This window comes from Seriola aureovittata, chromosome 6, assembly GCF_021018895.1.
Source record: "Seriola aureovittata isolate HTS-2021-v1 ecotype China chromosome 6, ASM2101889v1, whole genome shotgun sequence".
In the NCBI taxonomy this organism is placed as follows: Eukaryota; Metazoa; Chordata; class Actinopteri; order Carangiformes; family Carangidae; genus Seriola; species Seriola aureovittata.
The window spans coordinates 2,517,548-2,537,359 of NC_079369.1; the positions used below are offsets into that span (position 1 = coordinate 2,517,548).

The 19,812-nt window shown below is 44.9% G+C and overlaps 1 protein-coding gene across 4 annotated transcripts in view; it reads right to left on the minus strand.

The window, feature by feature from the left end:
• herc2 (HECT and RLD domain containing E3 ubiquitin protein ligase 2) overlaps window positions 1–19,812 on the minus strand; it is a 42,508-nt gene that overhangs the window by 22,314 nt on the left and 382 nt on the right. For 2 of the 4 annotated variants that reach the window (XM_056378000.1, XM_056377997.1), the window contains exons 2-44: window positions 18,837–18,945; window positions 17,393–17,486; window positions 17,057–17,185; window positions 15,080–15,302; window positions 13,638–13,738; window positions 12,352–12,493; window positions 12,153–12,257; window positions 11,868–12,039; window positions 11,456–11,629; window positions 10,895–11,083; window positions 10,629–10,780; window positions 10,105–10,262; window positions 9,888–10,001; window positions 9,539–9,790; window positions 9,265–9,458; window positions 8,976–9,176; window positions 8,619–8,847; window positions 8,355–8,479; window positions 7,895–8,073; window positions 7,610–7,794; window positions 7,350–7,505; window positions 6,780–6,965; window positions 6,481–6,657; window positions 6,274–6,377; window positions 6,031–6,181; window positions 5,704–5,918; window positions 5,458–5,590; window positions 5,113–5,240; window positions 4,755–4,950; window positions 4,531–4,664; window positions 3,869–4,045; window positions 3,647–3,783; window positions 3,298–3,449; window positions 2,986–3,177; window positions 2,677–2,864; window positions 2,384–2,576; window positions 2,119–2,301; window positions 1,841–2,025; window positions 1,439–1,586; window positions 1,142–1,338; window positions 769–999; window positions 509–647; window positions 187–333 (exon numbers count right to left, since the gene is read on the minus strand). In XM_056378000.1, coding sequence (XP_056233975.1) covers window positions 187–333; window positions 509–647; window positions 769–999; window positions 1,142–1,338; window positions 1,439–1,586; window positions 1,841–2,025; window positions 2,119–2,301; window positions 2,384–2,576; window positions 2,677–2,864; window positions 2,986–3,177; window positions 3,298–3,449; window positions 3,647–3,783; window positions 3,869–4,045; window positions 4,531–4,664; window positions 4,755–4,950; window positions 5,113–5,240; window positions 5,458–5,590; window positions 5,704–5,918; window positions 6,031–6,181; window positions 6,274–6,377; window positions 6,481–6,657; window positions 6,780–6,965; window positions 7,350–7,505; window positions 7,610–7,794; window positions 7,895–8,073; window positions 8,355–8,479; window positions 8,619–8,847; window positions 8,976–9,176; window positions 9,265–9,458; window positions 9,539–9,790; window positions 9,888–10,001; window positions 10,105–10,262; window positions 10,629–10,780; window positions 10,895–11,083; window positions 11,456–11,629; window positions 11,868–12,039; window positions 12,153–12,257; window positions 12,352–12,493; window positions 13,638–13,738; window positions 15,080–15,302; window positions 17,057–17,185; window positions 17,393–17,486; window positions 18,837–18,908 — 7,039 coding nt within the window. In that variant the 5' untranslated portion in view covers window positions 18,909–18,945. The remainder of the gene's footprint in view (window positions 1–186; window positions 334–508; window positions 648–768; window positions 1,000–1,141; window positions 1,339–1,438; window positions 1,587–1,840; window positions 2,026–2,118; window positions 2,302–2,383; window positions 2,577–2,676; window positions 2,865–2,985; window positions 3,178–3,297; window positions 3,450–3,646; window positions 3,784–3,868; window positions 4,046–4,530; window positions 4,665–4,754; window positions 4,951–5,112; window positions 5,241–5,457; window positions 5,591–5,703; window positions 5,919–6,030; window positions 6,182–6,273; window positions 6,378–6,480; window positions 6,658–6,779; window positions 6,966–7,349; window positions 7,506–7,609; window positions 7,795–7,894; window positions 8,074–8,354; window positions 8,480–8,618; window positions 8,848–8,975; window positions 9,177–9,264; window positions 9,459–9,538; window positions 9,791–9,887; window positions 10,002–10,104; window positions 10,263–10,628; window positions 10,781–10,894; window positions 11,084–11,455; window positions 11,630–11,867; window positions 12,040–12,152; window positions 12,258–12,351; window positions 12,494–13,637; window positions 13,739–15,079; window positions 15,303–17,056; window positions 17,186–17,392; window positions 17,487–18,836; window positions 18,946–19,812) is intronic. The other 2 variants (XM_056377999.1, XM_056378001.1) reach the window with 2 other exon arrangements.

Here is a 19,812-nt window from a genome sequence, read left to right on the forward strand (position 1 = left end):
GGGTGCCATGATAACGCCAGATCTTACTACTTAATAAAACAATGTTGTTTTTCCTGTGAAATGGAAGTAAATATCCAAAATGCATGAAAACAAGATGGCACACAACAAAAGACTGAAGACCCCCGAGGCCCATAACAACAGTGAATAAAAAGCTTCTAGAATCCACTCCACTTGCTGAGGTCTTACCACTGGGGTTCGGTCCTAAGTCCACAACTGCAGGCTGGGAGAGGATCTGCCGGAGCTTGTCCTGATGAGAGAGCAGGGCCCGCCCTGCCTTCAAAATATACAGCCTCAGCTGCTGGCACCGGAGCAAATGGATGTCCACCTGGTCAGCTGGAGACATAATAGGTTTGATTAAACTCAGCTGACTAGACCTTAGACTCTCACCACTAAATCAAAGCATCTTCCAAAAGCTTAAAACCTTTTTTTGCCAAGATCATTATTTGTAAAGAAGGAATCAGACAAGTGACCATTTATCAAAAATCTAAAACCTCAGTCGTTTCTGTACCTGTCAGCCCTCTGCTAAGGGACTTCTTCAAGCGCTGTTTCTCCAGTTTGCTTCCAGCCAGACTGACCAGTTGGGCCCAAACCGCCAACATGGGCTCAGTGAAGGGCAGGTTCTGCACACTGAAGGATACTGCAGGCAGCTGAGGGACACAGCCATTAAATAAAGTCAGTATTTGACCGTCTCATGAATTTGTTTTGAGTGAAAGTAGTGTTAATGTGCTAGTTGCGCGTACACACACGAGCATCTAAACACTTTCATACCGGTCTGAGATGGCTGAGCAAGCAAACCCTGCAGGTCCTCATCTCATGAAACTGGACAGTGATTCGTCCTTTAGGGGTGATTCGTGTGACTGTTCCCTCTCCGTACTCCTCGTGAATGACTTGGCCTCCCAGCCTGAGGCGCCCATCAATCCCTCCGATCACTGCCAGCACTGCCATCAGACTGCCCACTCTGGGACCCTCTGAATCAGGAAAATATTCCTCCAGGAAACACTGGAATAAGGACGACGGGAGATTTACACCAACAGTTCTCAGAGAGCAGTTTTTATAAATGAAATCAGATTCAAAGTACTGCTGAGAGGTTATGTTTTAACACAGACACTACTTCATTCCATAACACTGCAGCATATCTTACTGCTTCAGACTGGCAGCCGGCCATAATGTCTCCAATGGCGCTCAGCTGAGTGTTGATGTAATCGTTTATCATGCTGTTCCACTGGCCGAGAGAGTGCAGAGTGCGCAGGACAGCGACGATCTCCTCAGCCAGGGTGCTGCTGTGAGTGGCTGTAAGAGATGCCTGAGGGCGGGACTTCCTCCTGCGCAGGGAACCCTCTGTGTGGAGGAAGAAGCCATTTTAAAATACACGTTACACTGTAAAAAAAAGAGAGAAAAATATCAGAATTTCACTTAAAAGCTTGATTCGGGAACGCACCTCTGAGGAGAGGCAGGTCTGACGAGCAGGTGCTCAGTAGACTTCCCAAGAAGCTGAACAACTTCTCCACCAGGAACTTCATGTCCTGAGAGCGCTCCATCTTGTCCCACGAGGGCAGGACTGCCTGCAGGAGACGCAGTGCCAGGATCTGGAGAACATGTAAGGTCACATGATAAGACGTGTTACCCCCAGAGATACCGTTAATGAAAGCAGCTTCTTTCTCCTTTCTGTACTACTACCTCTTCTGCTGGACTCTATGGACCAGATATGCTCTCCCTTTCAGTAACTTTAATACAACTAAGGCCTCAAAAATGTATGAATAAGTCTCTATAATAAAAATAAAAAAGATCGTACAAATGGCACCATAAACAGCACGGGACCTCACACAATAAATAACCCCACCTGTCTTTGCAGTGTGATGGCATTGAAGGACTGGTGTCCCTCAACAATTCTGATGAGCAGGCTAATCCACGCAGAGGTGCTGAGCGTGCTGCACATCTGGGGCATGAGAGCGATGCTGCGTATGAAGCCCAGAGTGCACCAGCTTCTGTGCTGCTCCCGAGACACCAACCGGTGGGAGTGACAGCCTGACAACGGAGGCGGGCGGAAGTTAGAATCAGGTGATATCCCCAGTAACGACAAAAAAAAAAAGCCCTTTAACATCATGGAGATTCAGATACCTGACTTGTCATTAGCTCCGCTTTCCACGAGCATCCTCAGTAACCCACACAGGGTCCGTGTAGCGTCGGTCTGCAGCACCTCTGCATAGATCCCAGCTGACAGAGACAGCATCTTCAGCAGGTTGACTGTGCTGGTTAGCATCATAGCTGTCGGATGACCGCTCTTCTCCATCAGCTCCCCTTCTGCAACAAAGAGAGGAGATTGTAAAGATGAAGCGTTTGGCTTGTAGTCGTGGTGTTTACCGAGGCAGTAATGTAAAATCACCTGTGTCATCTTCTGTGTCTGAGTCCTCGGTGGGGGGCTGAGCAGCTGGTGGTGGCTCTGCCAGTTTGAGATCATACTTCCCCTCTTTACCCATCCTGTAGGAGTTGGTGCTGCTCGTATCCCATTGCACCCTGATCCAGCCATCCTCACCCAGCTCTCCAATGACCCTGCCCAGACCTGGTGCGGGACCGTCCTGGACAGAGCACGCACAGGGTCAAACACTAAACAGCAGGCCTCTCCCTCCCTGTTTCAGCATTACTCCGTCAAGGTGGCTGTAAAACTGATTCACGTACCTGATCTCCCCATTTCCAGTCGACTCCCCTCATGACCCTGGTGCCTATCTTCATCATGGCAGCCAGCTCGGGGCCAGAGGAAGGCAGCGGGGCAGGGGCGGCCTCCTTTCTGGACTCCTCCAGTACTGTCGCCGAGCCTCCATGTGCACATAAACTCAGGTCCTCTTCACTGCTGTCTGTACTGGGTCCTGGAAAATACACGAATAAAAAAAGAGACATCAATCACCTCCATCCGTAAACTTGGACCGGTGCCGTCTGCGTCTGCTCTGGCTAGACTGAGGGTTGAATATCTAATTGGACAGTACTCACCTACGAGCCTGAGGATACTCTGTGTGAGAGCAAGTATGCCAGAGTTTAGCAAGAGACTAAGGCTGTTGGACCCATGTTTCAGGGACAGCATGTGTATCATGGCCAGAAGGAAGCGTGCTTGTGGAATGGTGCCAAGGCTTGGTCCAGCTGGGTTCTCATTGGTGATGGTCTGCAAGGGAACAGGCTGCACACCTGTAACGAGACAAACAGATGGTCGGTAAGTTTGTGTTTATAACAGGTTTAAAAATGATATCCTACTAGAACCGGTTTAGATTTTCTGACATAAACCAACCGTTTAGTCACAACACTCACCGAGCTCTTTGAAGCGGGCGCTGGCCTCGAGCAGGATGTTGCGGACGTTCTGGATGGCCCAGGAATACAACTTGCCGAAGGTCACCTCCAAAAGCATGCGGTTGAAGGGAGGGATCAGATCCATGTCCTTCAGGCAGTCAGACAAGGGCTCCCTGAGAAGGAGAGTTGAAACAGTAGAAGGCTCAGTAATTGAAAAATAACCAACATGGACCCAAACACACGAACTGCGTACATTAACGTCCGCTGAATAATTATAATTCAAACCGCTAACAATGAGATTAAAGGACAGACCTTAATGTCTTTCGTTTTTTTTTTTTTTTTAACCATAGATCTAAAACTGCAGACTTACCCGATGTTGGTCCCTTCTGGTATGATCCTTTGCCAACCGCAGAGCATCGCATACTGCACAGACGGCAGCAAGAAGCTTTTGGAGGCCAACTTCAACATGGTGTCGATGCCCTCGAGCCTAACCTCAGCCCTCTCCAGCTGCCGTGACACAAAGTTTACATCCGTCACACTTTGACTTTTAATTGCTTTAAACAACTGACTGTTGATCTACTTCACTTGTCACCTGTTTAAGAAGACACTTCCTCATCTTCTCTACATCCAGAGGCTCTTCTTTCAGAACAAACTCCACTATGGTGGCCATAAGGCTGGACTGAGAAAAGGCACCCTGGACACTGTGTTTCAGCCACCGGTACTTCTGGACGTTGGCCACGGTGTTTAAAAGCGGCTGCCACTTGTCCTGCTGCAAAGGAATAAAAGATACGAGGGATGTCAGACTATACTAACACGAGCACTGTGCAATTGAGTCGACCGAAACACACACTTGAGTTAGGCCCTTCATCCATAGAGCTGATATACTGTGTTCACACCGTCAAAATGTAAACATGAAGGAAAAAGACAATAAAACAAACACTGGACTGACTTACGTCCTTCCATCATCTCCATGACAAAAGGACACGTATGGCTCACAGTACCAGTAGCTGTGGTGCTAACAGAAGTTTCAGAAAAATCAGTTTTAACCTCATTAATATTGAAACATCAAAATCTATATCAGATATAACAAATCTGTTCTGGAGTTACGCTCACAGAAATGTTTTTTATACCCAGTCACATGTACCCAGATGGTAAAAATGGATTTTAAAAAGAAAATCTCTTTGAAACTTTAGTTTGTGTTACATTTCTTTTTATCTTATGAAATGTTCCAATAATTAACCCCCATTAAACTACCTTGGATGTTTTGCTAGTGGTTGATTTCCTGTCAGCAGGTGTGGGGCTGATATGAACATTAAGTTCCTCTTCATTGGTCCCTTCATTCTCCAGCTTTGGCTCTTCTATGTCAGCAGACTCCGACTTCTTAGGCACTATAAAAACAGAAAACATCTGAATTCAGAGACTGTTCACGTGTAAAGAGAAACGCTCCATCACTCTGATGTAGCTTTGAAATAAGCCACCTCTTTTTTTCCTGCGGTCCCTGATGAGTTTCTGGGTGATCCTCCTCCAGCGGGGCTGGGAGCTCAGCAGCTTCAGTTTAGACACTATAGACAGGTCGTTGCTTACAGCCGGACGCAGCTCGTTAAACAGGAAGCGCAGACGCTCGATGACAGGGGCACACACCTCCTTATAAGAGCGTCCTTGCTCCTGATGGGTCTAAAATAAAGACGGACAAAGCCAACATGTGATTTAAAGCCTTTAACTTTCTTCATCTTTTCCCCTTTCCATCACAAATTACCTGCAAAACCTTTTTCCACTGGGGAATCAATATAATAACAGTAGTTTATCATCATGACGTTACGAGCAGAGAATCTTTACCTTGATTAAAGAACATTTTGCCTGGTAGACCATGCGGCACACGTCAATCACAGATTTAGGGAGGGACCTCTGTTTCCCGTGGTCCACACCCAAGGCACATTGACTGACAAGTGAAAGAGCAATGTGACCTGTGACGGGAAGAGATTTTACGCTTAAATGCCGAACGAGTGCAAATCACTTCAGATGTGATCAGTTGCTCATAAAAGTGCAGAAAAGAAAGGTTCAGTGCCTCTTAGCATAACTAGGAACAATGGAGAGAAAAAAAAACATTCAGTGGCAAAGTGAGCCAAAATTAGCTCCTAATTCCTCCTCAAACAGCCAGTCTGAGTCTAGTTGCTAGGTTACCGAGGTCTTGATGTTTGAGCAGGCAGCAGAGCAGCAGGCGACCGACTTCCTCCACAGGGTGTTCCGGGGGGAAGGTGATGGGTGTAATAAGATGGTACTGCTTACAGCAACGCTCTATTTGGCATAGGAAGTCCTACAAAACAAACAACAACAACAAAAAAAAAAGAAAACACGAGAGCATGACTCCATCCTTCGGCGCCACGCCCACTAGCTTCACTCGCCAGTCGTTTTTTCTGATGCGCCTACCTTCACAGTGTGGTCCTGAGTGTTGTTGTCAGCGATGGCCTGCAGGAAAGGCTGTGCGTGGTCACTGAGGGTGATTCTTCGGGAGTAGAGTTTGGCCTTGTCTGGAGTGGTTGTACCCAGGGAGCTGCAGTGGTCTTCATCCTTCTCTTCATTGTAGTTATAGTGGATCTGACTGGTCTGCAGACCCCCGGAGAATATGGAGGACTGGAGCCATTCTGTGCAAAGAGATTAAGAATTTTATTTCACATTAAATCCCACACAAATTTTTTTGAAAGACCAACATCTGGATTTTCAAACCAGGTTGTTTTAAAAAATCATTAAACCCACTGGCACATTCATTCTCCATGGGGGACAGGGGGGTGCTCTTGGCCAGGTAGGAGGCGTGGAGCCCCAGTAGCAGCCCCAGGTTCCTCTCTGTGTCAATAAGAGGGGAGGACAGGCTGCTGAGGTCTGGAGTGGTGACTGTCTCCTGGTTTGGCTGTAAATGATAAAAAACATCACAATATCAAAGACTAAAACACATGATAAAAGACATTGTAATTAGGAAATGTATATTGAGGCAACAGGTACCTCCATGTACTGGCCGACACAGAAGGCCTGCATCGACTCCCTGGTGTCCTCAAACTGCAGAGCAGCTTCCAAAGCCACCACAGGGTCCTCTCCTGCAAACTGGGCTGTAACAGGAGAACAATCAACTTCTACAATCTGTAAAAACTTTGAACTTTTACATTTTTACACAAGAAAAGTATATATATATTTTTTTTTTTTTATCATTACCCAGGACACTGTTTCCTGTTAACGACTGGGACTGAGCCTGGAAGTCCTTGATGTCATAGACCTTTCCGTCAATCACTGTCCAGAAACCACCGTCCTTGTTGTGATTCTCCAGGTCAGCCTTGCGGATTAGGGAAACCTCCTCATTGTTTTTGGAACTTTGACCTGTGAAGAAGGATCCTGCCACAGCAGAATACGAGCTAGTTAAACTCTAAACACGACGCTGTGAATAAGCCTCAAACTTAGGGATTGTGATCCTAGTAAAACCCCTTCAGGGACATATAGGATACAGTCTGTGTTACCCATAATGCCCGGCCACGCCAGATCTTCATTATCGTCCCGCTCGTGCGCAGGAGCCAGGTGGTTGAAGCGGTCGAGGTGCTCCAGGAGTCCAGCGAGGAGAGGGATAGAACCGGTCTCCTGCATCAGGCCTGCGTCGATGGTGAGGAGGAGGACGATGGACACCACCAACTCAGGCAGAAGGACTCCTACCGGAGAAAAGACAGTAAGGCATCCACACGATCTTTTAAAGACGCGATCAGGAATGAAAACGCTCCAAACCAGGAACAGTGGTGAGAAATTTTCAGTTTCATCATGGAAATGTCGACGTATGTTTTGAGAATCAGAAAGAATATTTTTAATAAGAACTGGGAAAATTGACATGAGACACAACACAGACTAAATGAATACCCAACTAAATAGTGGTATGAATATATATAATGTTATTTTATTTTGTATTTACTTGTGTATACGTGTTATTCTGTCCTGATCTTGATTTACTGTTCTGTCTATGATCTTGTGAAAACCTCATAAAAATGAAAGTGTGAAACAGACTTCATGCAGCACACACACATTTAGAAAGAGGGATTTACCAGTTAGATCTCCTTCAATCACACGAGACACTTCAGCAAAGTGGCGGCGACCGGTCGAGGCGATACTTGTTGCCACTGGGAGGATGTCTCCAATGTGAGTACACAGAAGGGCAATGTACTTCTTTAATAAGGACCCGACACCCAGAAGCTCCGGATCTGCAAAAACAACAGAGGAGTCACACACGGCTCATCCAGAACTCATCTTCAAACTTGATAAACTTGGGCGAGTGGAGAAAACACTTAGAGACCGAACGACTTACTGTATCCATTTACATTCTCCGTGCCATTGACCCCCAGGTAGAGCTTGCTAACCAGCAGCCTCTGGAAGCGCAGCAGCAGGTCCAGAGATGCAGAGCGCTCCTTGCTGACATGTTCTGCCTCTAAATAGTTGGAGATGCGGCGAGCAACATCCTTCAGCCTTGCGATGGTCTGGGACGCAATGTTCCTGTGGGAACAAGTACGTAAATCTTCCAGAAGACAGCGAGGGGTTTCACAGGACGCGAAATAAATTTACATTCAGCACGATTCCGGCAAAGTGCAGGTACCTCAACAGCTGCTGCACGAGCTGCACCAGAGGCAGGCTTTGTTTCCCCGCTGACTCGTAGATGCCTGTGTTGATGAGGTCTTTGTCCAGCATGGTGCGACAGCGGTGCATGGTGGAGGCGTTGGCCTCCTGCTCATCGATCTCCTTCTCTTTCTGAGCCTCTTTTTTAGCTTCAATATCCTGTCATGAACAACATTATTTAGTGTGACATTTAAACCACTGATGAAATTGCTGAAAAAAGAAATCAAATTCAACCAGTTTTAAAGTTTAGCCTGAAACTTTTGCAGCACAATTCAAACTTGGAGCCAGTAAATTCTGGTTGTTTTTAATTCAATTAGACTCTCAAGCCAAAAGCAAATCTCCATCAACATTTTGTCACACTAATAGCCGCGGCAGTGTTGCCTTGAACACGTTGTGTGAAAAAGTAGAGCAGAGTGATGACTCCTGTTAAACACACTGACCTGTATCTCAGCAGTGATGGCTGCATTCAGTGCAGATTCCAACCCCCCGTCAGCCATTAAGCTGCTGACCAGCAGGTCGATCATGAAGCGACGTCCAGGGCTCACACTCATCTCATTTCCAGATGCTGAAAAAAATAAAAATAAAACCTCAATCTCCCCAGTTCTAACAGTGTCTTCAGTTCATATGAAAATTAAGTTAATGGACTATTAAGTGCCCATTACTGTGTATAATAAATGCCAGCAAACGTTGTGATTTGCACTCACCAGCATTAGGCAGAAGTGAGGATAATGCCCTCGCCCTTTCTTCAGCAGTGGGCAGCAGCACTGACCAGCCACTCTGGAGAACAGCTTGGGCAGCTGCTTGCACAGTATTGAGCACCCCAGCATTGCTAGCAAGTACCACCACTGTTTGTTTCAGGTTGTTAAGCAGCACGCTGCCGAGCCCCAGTCCCAGCTCCTCCGGATCCACCTGGTTGCTGATGGCTGCGTGGAGCTGAGGATGGAGAGGGAAGGTTTCAGTTGTGTGTGGTAAGCTAGGCTTTAGAGAGGGTGCGGGGAGGTTGCTAAAAGGCCACGAAGGAAAGAAGAAATGAAAACATCTGAAAACAGACAGCTGCCTACCTGCAGCCTGAGCAGGTTGAGAGTGGCGACCACCATACACTCCTTCTCCTGTGGGGGAGGCCAGTCTGAGCTGCCGTCCATCCCGTCGCTGACCTGCCGCAGGAGCAGGTCCAGCTGCTCAAAGGTCATGGGGCATACGTCCACCACAAAGGGCACGCGCTGGCCAACAGACCACTCTGAGCACGAGGACCAGGCAAAGCTCTGAAAACAAACAGAAACTACGTGTTGAATCTATCTGCAATCATATAAAACACAGACAAAAATCAGCAATGACGGTTCTGTATGTTACCTGTCCCGGGCCGCAGGAGATGCCCACTATGTGTTTGGTGTTGAGCCCCGGGAGAGCTTTAGGCTGCTTCTTGTTAGAAAACAGGGTATCAAAGTGCTGTAGTTTATCATTGCTGCCCCAACTGTGCACCTCTCCATCATCAGTGAGGGCCAGGCAGTGGGTGGATCCCACGGCAACATCCACCACTTTCTTCCCTGGTTGCAGACGTAAAAGACAGAGATCAGTCTTTGTATCTGAAAAGATTCTGAAGAATGTGTTTATGTAGTGAACTCACCCTGTAAACTGTCGAGCAACTTTGGGTAGCGGACGTGCTCATCGGTGCCGTGACCCAGACGCTGGTTGTCTCCTTTCCCCCAGGTGTACACTTGTCCATCTTTGGTGAGGGCCACTGAAAACTGGCTGCCGCAGCACACCTTCACTATGTCCAGGTCTTGCAGTTTCTCCACAAGCTTTGGCGTCTTGCAGCCATCGCTGCCTCCTCGGCCCAGTTTGCCGTAGTCTCCGTCCCCCCAGGACCAAACCTGACCTGTGGAAACACACATAGAAGGTGAGAAAGAACAGTACCGCTACAGTTTGGGCGATGCTGACGGTTTCTACGACCTCAAATGACTTGTCTTCCTTACCATTCTCTGTCACAGCAAGCGTTTGAGCGTCACCGCTTCCACACGCCACATCCACCACCTTCAGCCCCTTCAGCGCCGTCACCAGCATGGGTGTAGTCTGATCCTCACTAGAGCCTAAAACCCAATCAAAACACAATTCATGTTCAGTTTTCAAACAGACAGAGGTGTTATTATAGCCAACACTGTGTCCTGCAGGTTCAGTGCAGATGGAGCTCACCGTGGCCCAGTCGACCATAGTTCCCTCTGCCCCATGTGTAGAGCTCCCCCTCCGCCGTAATGGCAGCGCTGTATGTGCTCCCGCAAGCGATATGAACCACGTGCTTTCCCGCCTGTTTCCCGTTGAAGGCTGCAATCATTGTAGGTTCCTCCAGATACCTGAAAGAAAGAGGAAATGGAGATGACAGAATTCTTTCGAGCATTTTTTGGTTTTGCATTAGTATCTGAGGATGTTGTCTTTGATCTACAAGCATGAAACATTAAAAGGACTGTCCCAGATTTGGGATATAATGTAATCTATATTTTCACTATCTTCTTGATCAATAATTTAATTTAGATTAATGGATTTAGCGCCCCAGACACCCAAACTCTACAGCTTTACTGCCTGTGAACGTCACAGTTGCAAAACTGCTTCAAATTCGGAAGCACCTCATATTTTATGTGACGTGACAAGATGGAAATAACAGACTGGCCGACCCTTGAGGAATTTAAAAATCAACCACGTTTTTTTCTCAAGTTACTTACGTGGTGTCTCCATGTCCAAGACGGCCGCCGTCACCGCAGCCCCAGGAGAACACCTCCCCGTTGGACGACAGAGCCAAGTAGTGCTGCCCATCGGGATGAGCTGCGAGCTTTATGATCTTTCTGGAGCTCAGACTGTGGATTAGCATAGGAGCCTGCAACAAAATAATTCAGCAACTCAGTCTGCAGCAGACACAGAGATTGCTTCTTTTTTTTTTTTTTCAGGTTGTATATTGCTAAACAGAAAATAACTGCACAACACAACTGACCAGGGTTGTGCTCTTGTAGTTCTGGGTGTAAACGGCACTACTGCTGGACAGGATGAGAAAGCCCTTTTCTGAACAGACAATTTGTGTGACTCCAAGGCTGGACAGGGCTTTACACTGAATGGGTCCATTAACGTTGGCGTAAAGTTTCCAGCCCAACAGACCCCAGGCAATCACCTCCTGCAAGGTTCCCTGGAACAAAGAGCGACAGAGAGGGAGACAGAGTCCTGATTGTTTGTCGTTTTGGCTGTAATTTGTCCTTTGGCTACAAAACATATCCTCATAAAAATTACTTATTATGATTGTGCATTTTACGTAACCACTGATTAATAACTACAGTTCCACATTTTTCCAAAAGGAGCATTGATGATGAACGTGTTTATCCAGCTTTTTGTCCCACTGTCATCACAGCAGTAAATAGGCCACAGACATATATAGCACAAACACGATAAAACAGGCCTGTAATTCAAGCAATGAGTGGGGGGAGGAAGTAACATCACTGACCTAAAAGACAAAAATAAATAAATCACTTATGCTTTGCCACTTTATAAAAAGAGTTGTCACCTTGTGCGATGTGGGGGAGTTGCAGTGTGGAGGGCTGCACGGAGAAGCCAAGCGGTCCAGGTGGGCCATGATCACCACGGCGGTTTGCCGAAGGTCAATGGCCAGGTCATTGTCCTGAGGCAAGGTCAGGTAACGCAGGAAACTCTCATTTGGACTCAAAGGGGCTGCGAGGACCTGGAAACACAGCAATCGACCACAAAGTACTTACACAAACAGGAATAGAGGAACTGAGGTATTTTAAGAAAAGCGTTCCCAAGCAACACATCAGGCAACAGATCTTCATTTGATTTTCTTTGAGAGGATTCTTGTCCTCTCACCGTCTTATCTTCAAGCTATCTATAAAAAGACGACTGCTTCATTTCTCATATTGATTTCCGTGTCAATCTGAACTGCAAGTGAGACAAGTTTTCACCTCAGGTTCTTCTTCGGGAACAGGCTCTTCCTTGCTGCTGTGTATGTTGTGAAAGCGCTGAAGGAGGGGTAGTAGAGGAGCGCTGGTTCCCTGGGTGGAGCGCTCGTTGTCCATCTCTCTGGTGCCGCTTTCCCACAGACGCAGCAGCAGCAGAACAGCGGACAGCAGCTGGCTGGAAAAACAAAAGGACGAGAGGGTCGAGTCAGCAGCGAGGAAGAAGTGCATTTCAAGTGCGGTAGGATATCGGCATAAGCAAACAAGCAGTTATGAAGGGCGTGCGGTTACCTGAGAGTGCCCCTCTGTACGGCCAGCTCCAGCAGGATGGCCAGGACTAGGTGCTGGTCCTGTAGAGGAATGTTGCCTTTGGTGGTGGCACTTCCATGTACGTCACTAGTTCCGAACGAGAGAACAACTGGGAATCATCGAGATGATCCTAAATGTTTTTACAAGTACAAAATTAGCCAGTGCTGAGTAAATAACAAACCTGAGGAACTTCGTGGCCCTCTCGACAACCTCCAGCCACACCGACGACACAGTTCCCTCATCAAACAGTGTGGCCTCTGGGAGGGCACGCAGGGCATCCAGAGACTCCTGGAGAAGCTCACTGCAAAGATCTGCATCATCTCCTGCAAAATAGCACCAATGTCTTGTGTTTTATAAATGGACTGCAGGAGTTTCCATACAGAGGTTACCCAAAAATATAATAATGTACAGTTTCCAAAGCCCAGCAAAAGACAATTGGTGGATTTATAGTATTTTTTATTTTACAATATATTCCCACGTATTTTCTAAATCAGAAACTAAAATCCTCAGAGTTCAGAAAATGGTAAAGGAGAACTATTTTTACACGACTTATTCACTAAGCAAATTTAACTAGTAACCAATCAGACTCAGTGCTCCTGGTCGTGGCTGGTGCAGCCCCACTAACATGATATGTCTTTATACCTCGACAGGATTTGCACATGTATTCATTCAGCAGGTGGTGGATGAAAGAGCACATAGCTACACTTCTGCTGCTCCGACAGCGTATTCCAGGAACACAGCTAGACCGAGGATGAGAAGCTTAACTGTGTGTGTGTGTGTGTGTGTGTGTGTCTCATGTTACAGGAAAGCTACAGAAGAGAGAGGCCGGCTCTTTGTTCACACCCAGTCCCAGTGGACATGCAGCTCTCAAACTCAGATCAGTGCACGTAACAAAAACACCATCTCTACTTGCGAAGCTGACGATGAAGGGCTTTTAAACAAACACAGACACTGCCAAAGCTGTTAATTATTAGATTTAATCAGACTGTGTGACTAATACATGTCGGGATACGGGTTATTAATTGTATATTACTAATAACATGAAATTCTAATTCCACTCTTCTGACCTGTGTTTGTGTCTGAGTCAGAGGTGATGTTCCATATTCAACTTCTCTCTTGATTTTTCCAGATGTATCTGCTTTTCTTGTTGATACATAAAGATTCAGAGCTACTTGCAACCAAATGGCCAATTTTCATGTTAAATACATTATCACAAAGCATTGGGAAAGGTCACCCCGGCCCTGCCCTGCTCACACTCCTACTGTCCTTCATCTAGTGGACACCACAGGCTAACGCTAACAACGAACCATTGTGAAATACGTTTGGTTGTTTACTATGAGCAGCGTGTGAGGTGGGTGCTACACCTTCATCAACAGCTGCTACGCAAAGCTTTGACAGCGGCTGTCATCACTACTGTTAGGGGACAAAACAAACGTCTTCACTGTAAGAATCCCGGGACAGTCTTACCTGACCTCCAGGCCCGACGCAGGAACGCAAAGGCAAAGGAGAGAGCTGCCCTGGAGCCCACCCTGGCCAAACCTTCAACCCCTTTACTGACTGGACGAGGGCTGAAACAACAAAACCAACAACACAGGGATCATTTCAAAGTGTGTATAACTCTTCAGTGACATTCAAATTTAAGTATATCAAATGCTGGAAGACCGTAGCCACATCTCTGGGTATAGGAACAGCATATCAGGGATGCATAGCATAATAATTATAGTAAACACTAAGCATTAATGCCTGAAGAAATTCTACAATCTGTTAATTCAGCAGAAAAACCTTAAGGACAGATTTTCAAAACAAACAGAGCACTAGCTAAAACATATGCAAGAGTACAGTCGACTACAAGCACAAAGATACACGGTGCTTAAGAGGCCTGCAAGAGGAAAGCACAGGCTCTTACACTAAGCTGTAGAGTTGAACTCAAATGGACATGAACAAGCTATAAGTCACAGTTCTGCACATACCAGGAAAAAACTGAAGCGTACTTGTAATGTTCTTTGTAACTGTTTTAGCTGAATCGGTGCAGGTACAAAGAATGTATTCAAAATCTTTCTTAAATGACACATTAACACACCCACAGCACCTGTAGTGGCGTTTGGTATTGACAACAGCTTTTAAGTTTAAGGTCCCATATTTTACACTTTTCCTGTGTTTTATTCGAAGAGCTGATCCATAAGAAGATATATATGTGGGTTTTAAAAACCAGGCTCTGAGCCTCTCCTCTGATTGGCTGCTTGTTTTCTGAGTGATCGAATAAAAATATAGCAGATTTCAGGTAAAAACACTCAGAGAAACCAAATCCTGCAAGGTTTGGATGGTGGGTCCAGGTGGGCGGGGCTTGGTGACTGCTTTGTTGTGACATCACAAAGTTCCAGAAGTCCTGACGGCTGGTTTTAAGGCTCAGTTTCTGAATACAGGCTGTGTGCATTTCTCTGTGGACTGAGGCTTTGATACTTTCACAGTATTAATATAGAAGCTAGAGCTGATCTATAATCACACTACACATGGACACAGACCTTTAGACTATATGGGACCTTCAACACATTTTCACTCACTTCTCTAAAATACTCTGACTCTACACCTTCACCTTCTTAAGCACCGGCACATTTATTCAGCTGGTGCGTGTTAGTCTGCAGTTATCTGTCATGGTCTGAGTACAACTCGATCAGTTCATTTACTGTAACTGGTCATGAACACATGATCGTGATCACATGAGCGTGAGAAGCCTACATGAAAGATCCAGTCATCACATGACTGACCACATGCTCACTTACATTCATACCTACATGCAATTTAAAATCTCTGGTCCATCGAACCCCGGACCTTCCTGTTGTGAGGTGACAGCACTAACCACTAATGCGACACGACAGCACCTTTCATTCTCTAGCTAAAACTCTTTTTACCTCTTATTGTCAGCAGCAGGCAGCGGTGGGCTGGGAGGCGTCTTCCAGCGGACCTTGTACTTCTCCTCCATCATGCTGTGGCTGAGAGAGATGAGGTAGCGCTCCAGGATGACCAGGCGCTGGCGAAGGCGTTGGGCGGACAGAGTGCTTTTGGCCATCTGAGCCGAGAGCTTCTGCTGATCGTCAACCAGGACCATCAGACAGTCCTTCAGCTCAATCTCATCTAGACACACAAGGAACGGGCGATGTCAAAATGATCATAATGGAACTTACCTGTCACTCAAAATTACATCTTACAGGAAAATGTGAGAACATTTTATTTTAAGAGCTAAATGCCAAATGATTTTTAATAAAAAAAAATATATTTAAATGTAATTATCTTTGTCATTGTATTATTAAGCTGTCTATTTTCCATTAAGCTTTTTCTTCTGCAATTTGAAACTAACTTCTAGCAGCAAGACTTATCTTAAAACATGTGTAAAAGCTTATTCGCAACACATGCAATATACACACCACTGTGGTATACAAAAATATTTCATACAACCCACAAACAATTTCACTACAATATAAACATATAAACAAAAACACATCAAAGAGTGAGAGCATTTCTTCCTGTAAACATACTGCAGCATTTTAATAATTTAAGATGCAGTGTGGCCTTAAAGGATTTATATTTAACTCAGAACTTAACAAGAGGCAGGGATTTACACGGCACCGTATGGATAGAAAGTTCCTATAAAAACATCTCACCGTTACACCACAGCAACAACAGTGTTTCAATGGAAGAGTCTTGTGACACTTCAGAGCATTACTTGTACTTTTCACTGTTTAATGAAAAAATTAATAAACCACATTCAAAACTTTCCCCCACTGGCCTTCATCACAACCAGCCCTTTGTTCTGATCCATTTCAAGAGAAAATGCTTCATTATTCGTCGACACAGCAGCGCTGCAGGGAAGACAAGATGGGCCAAAATAGCAGGTTTGAAATCCACTTAAGCTTTATGTAAGCCAGACTGGCCCGAGGTTGTATGAGCCACACAAGAGTCAGCTGGGCCTCGGCTGTCAGGACAGATATGTATCCCAGTCAGACAAAGTCTCTCACTATTTATTATACATTACCGTGGTTAAAAGTAACTTGTGCTGAAGAAACACCAAATTCAGAGGGGATGATTTAGCAAGAGGAAATACACTGCTAGCAATCAAAGCAAATCTGTCATGTGTCCATACACCGTCATGATTTCAAAAACAATAGCGGGGGGGTCGGGGCTGCAACTGCTGAGATCAACATGTTTCAGATATCTGACCACTCAATGGAAAAGCAGGAAGTATGCTGTTTGAACTTTTAGCATCAATGACTTGTTCATGTAGCGATCCAGTTACACTGTACAATCAGAACAGTGTGATTTCCTGGCTCAGTCAATAAAATAAGAGAGACGCAGCCAAGCAGCTACTAGCAATTTCACGAGGCATGTAGACCATGGCCCCATCCCCCCCACCCGCACCCCCCACCCAATGCTTATCTCCCACCACCACAACACTGTCCCACCCAGTCCTGCCTGTAAACACAGCTTGGGTGAAAGACGCTACCCTGCGCCGGACAACATTATAACGCCTACCAAGTTTACACTCCAGGGGGGTAAAAATAACCGCTCCGACCTGCAGACCTCAAGTTGTCATTTCAGAGTTTCCTCACGTGCCAGCAAAACATGTGTACATCAGCAGGGCCGGACAGACGTGAAACTGATAAACAGAGAGGTCGACCATGTGTCGAAAGGGTCAGTATCACCGTAACTAGTCAACATTTAGGTGTTGTGAAACCATGTGGTGTCAGCGTGGTATTAATTACCCTACTTGGAAACAGAAAAGCATGAAATAACAAGACCCACAACAGGAGATCAGAGACATATCGTAGTTAGCTGCAAGCGGACATATTTTGGCCTGACACATTTTAACCTTGTTCAGGTGGCACTCTCACCTGGCTGTCGCCCCCAGTCCCAGGTCTCGATGATGGAGTGATGGACAGATGTTGACGTCTCCTCCTCTTCTTTCTTTTCTTTGTCATTGGGTTCATCCTTCTTCTGAGTTCCAAAGCAGTCACAATCTTCTAAAAGAATTTTTAAGAAAATCAGTCATTAACCTTCATTTCCATCAGTTAGGTTGAAATACCACCACCCTCGTCCCCGGCTCACATATCATCCTTAGACAGTTTATATAAATGTTATCCGTGTTCCCATAAACACATTCCCAGACACATGTAAATCTGTCAGAAACACAGAGGGTGAATGAATGCCGTAATGGCACAGTGCCATACCTGGGTGAGCTGATTCTTCTCCATTGAATGTTATTTCCTCATCTTTTACCATTTCATTCCACATCTCACTCAATCCCTCTGGAGAGAACGCACGCTGCCAAAGGAAGTAAAACACAGAAAATTGAGTTCGCACTGATCAAATTTAAAATGCTCAATTTATATTCACATCTTCATACCTGATCCAATGTGAGCAGTGATTTTAATTGATTGGTTTATCATTATTTGCCTGTATATCACTCCTCTTTAAATTTTCACAATTACTACAAACACCAATTCTTTCATCTGTTTAACATGTGGAAGAAAATCTGTTGTGCAGTCTTCATAACCGAACTGAGAAAATTAGCAGTAACAAGATGCTACCAAATACAGTAGTGAACAACAAGAGTACAAAACAGCTGCATCATCTCCATGTTCCAAATGATTCAAGGATCTGCAGTAAAAATCAGTCATTGCCTTAGTGTTGCACCATTCTTCCATAGAAGAAAACACTCACAAGTGGAAAGTCAGCGCTTGTTTTCAAAGATCTGATGCCTTAAATGTCAAAAACGTTGCTCACCACTGACACCAGACCAGATACATTGACTAAAGCTGTCTTCAGCACTGCAGAGACGCTCTAACGATGAGAAAACATGACACCACTCTTTAATTTTAGTCCTCATTTGGTAGTACAAACCAATTTTTAGGAGCGTCCAGACAGGCTGCAATTTTTGGAGGTGAGAGCAGACAGCTTGTTGCACAGAGTATTGGATAGAATGAGAGCTAATTCAGTCTTGTCTCCAAATCTTTTCTCAGTTGATCATATATTAATCATGACCGCAGAAAAAAAACCACCAACACAAGTATGTTTTCACAAAACAGACCTTTACAAAATACTTTTTTCACTTACTGTGTAATTATAGGCTACATCTATATAACAAGCACAAGGGAAACACATGAAAAACAATAATCATCTGTGCAAGAGGCTTGATACAGTTTTAAGTCCAGTGGTTGCAGATATGTGATCAGGTGTGTCAGTTTATTACAACATATATAGCCCCCATAGATCAACTCACTGTTTGATTCTGACCAGGCTAAAGTAGCAGAATCTTGGATGTTTATGCCAAGTAGTTCTGATATAGCAGCACACGTGACTCGTGTGGCATGCATTTACTTTCTGGCATCATAGAAAAATGTTTTGGAAAAAAAAAAGATAAGACAGACATTCATTATCAGTCATGAAAAGCCTAGAGGCTTTGAGCTGCATCCCAACATAACAACTGACAGCAGTTGAGGATCAAAGCAGTTTCTAAAAACAAAATATAGCAGTACAGTCAAACCCTTAGCTGAAAACAAGACAAATTGTCAAACTTGGATTGATTTGAGCCCCCCCAAAACTATGCTGTACTCTTAATCTGAATAGGCAGTAATTTCAGTATGAATCCCTCCTTTAATTGGGTACATGTACCTGTAAGTCTATCTTCAGCCATTTGTCGTGAAATCGCAGCTGAGCATCAAGGGTAAAAGATGGAGAAGGCATCTTTCCCTCTCCTCTCCTGGCTGCAAACGCAGCCAACCTGTAAGATAAAGAAGTGAAAAGATGTGTTAACCTCCTAAGACCCGAACTCTTGCATGGCGTGCATTTTTAATTTCTCTTTGCTATTTAGGCTGATTGGGACCTGAGAAAAATGATGTCCACATATGAGGACATTAGTTTTACATTTCTATTACTGAGTGGCAGTATAATATCCTCATATGTGGTCACCAGGCCCTTGTTGAGAAAAAGTTAGTATTGTGGTCTAGAGAACCCAAAATGTGAGGTCCACATATGTGGACGCCAGGTCCTAGGAGGTTAAAGCACAGATTTACAAAGTCATGGTTAGAGGAGAATAACACAGTAATGACTGAAATTAAAAAGTGCGGTTTGCTCATTTTATTATTATGCTCCTTTCGAGGCATGTCTCCAGTTACCTTTGAATTAAATACATGTTAAATATATTTTAACACATATCTGTTTTAACACACTAATATTAAACCACCTAATGTAAACAAACGGAAAACCCAACACTCATTTTCAAAAACGCAGGACTAAATCAACCCGAACTTCACTTCTATATATATCTATATACACAAACTAACCTAAGACAGTATGTGGGTTACATGTGATTTTTTTTTTTTTTTTTTGCATGACTGTTGCTGTTGAAGTAACGTTACACAAAATGCTACATAAAAAATATCACTGTGACATATAAACTGTACCGTGCATTTAGATGCATTTCAGATAATTGACGTTAAGGTTTCAGGCCAAAGATATATCCATAACTGTAACGCTAGACGTTGGAAGAAAAACGAGATTATCGTAGCATTTAAGGCTAGCAAGGGCACCGTTTCTGTTAACCTGTATACCGTGGTTTTACTCTGGTTATCACAGAAAACAAAACGCA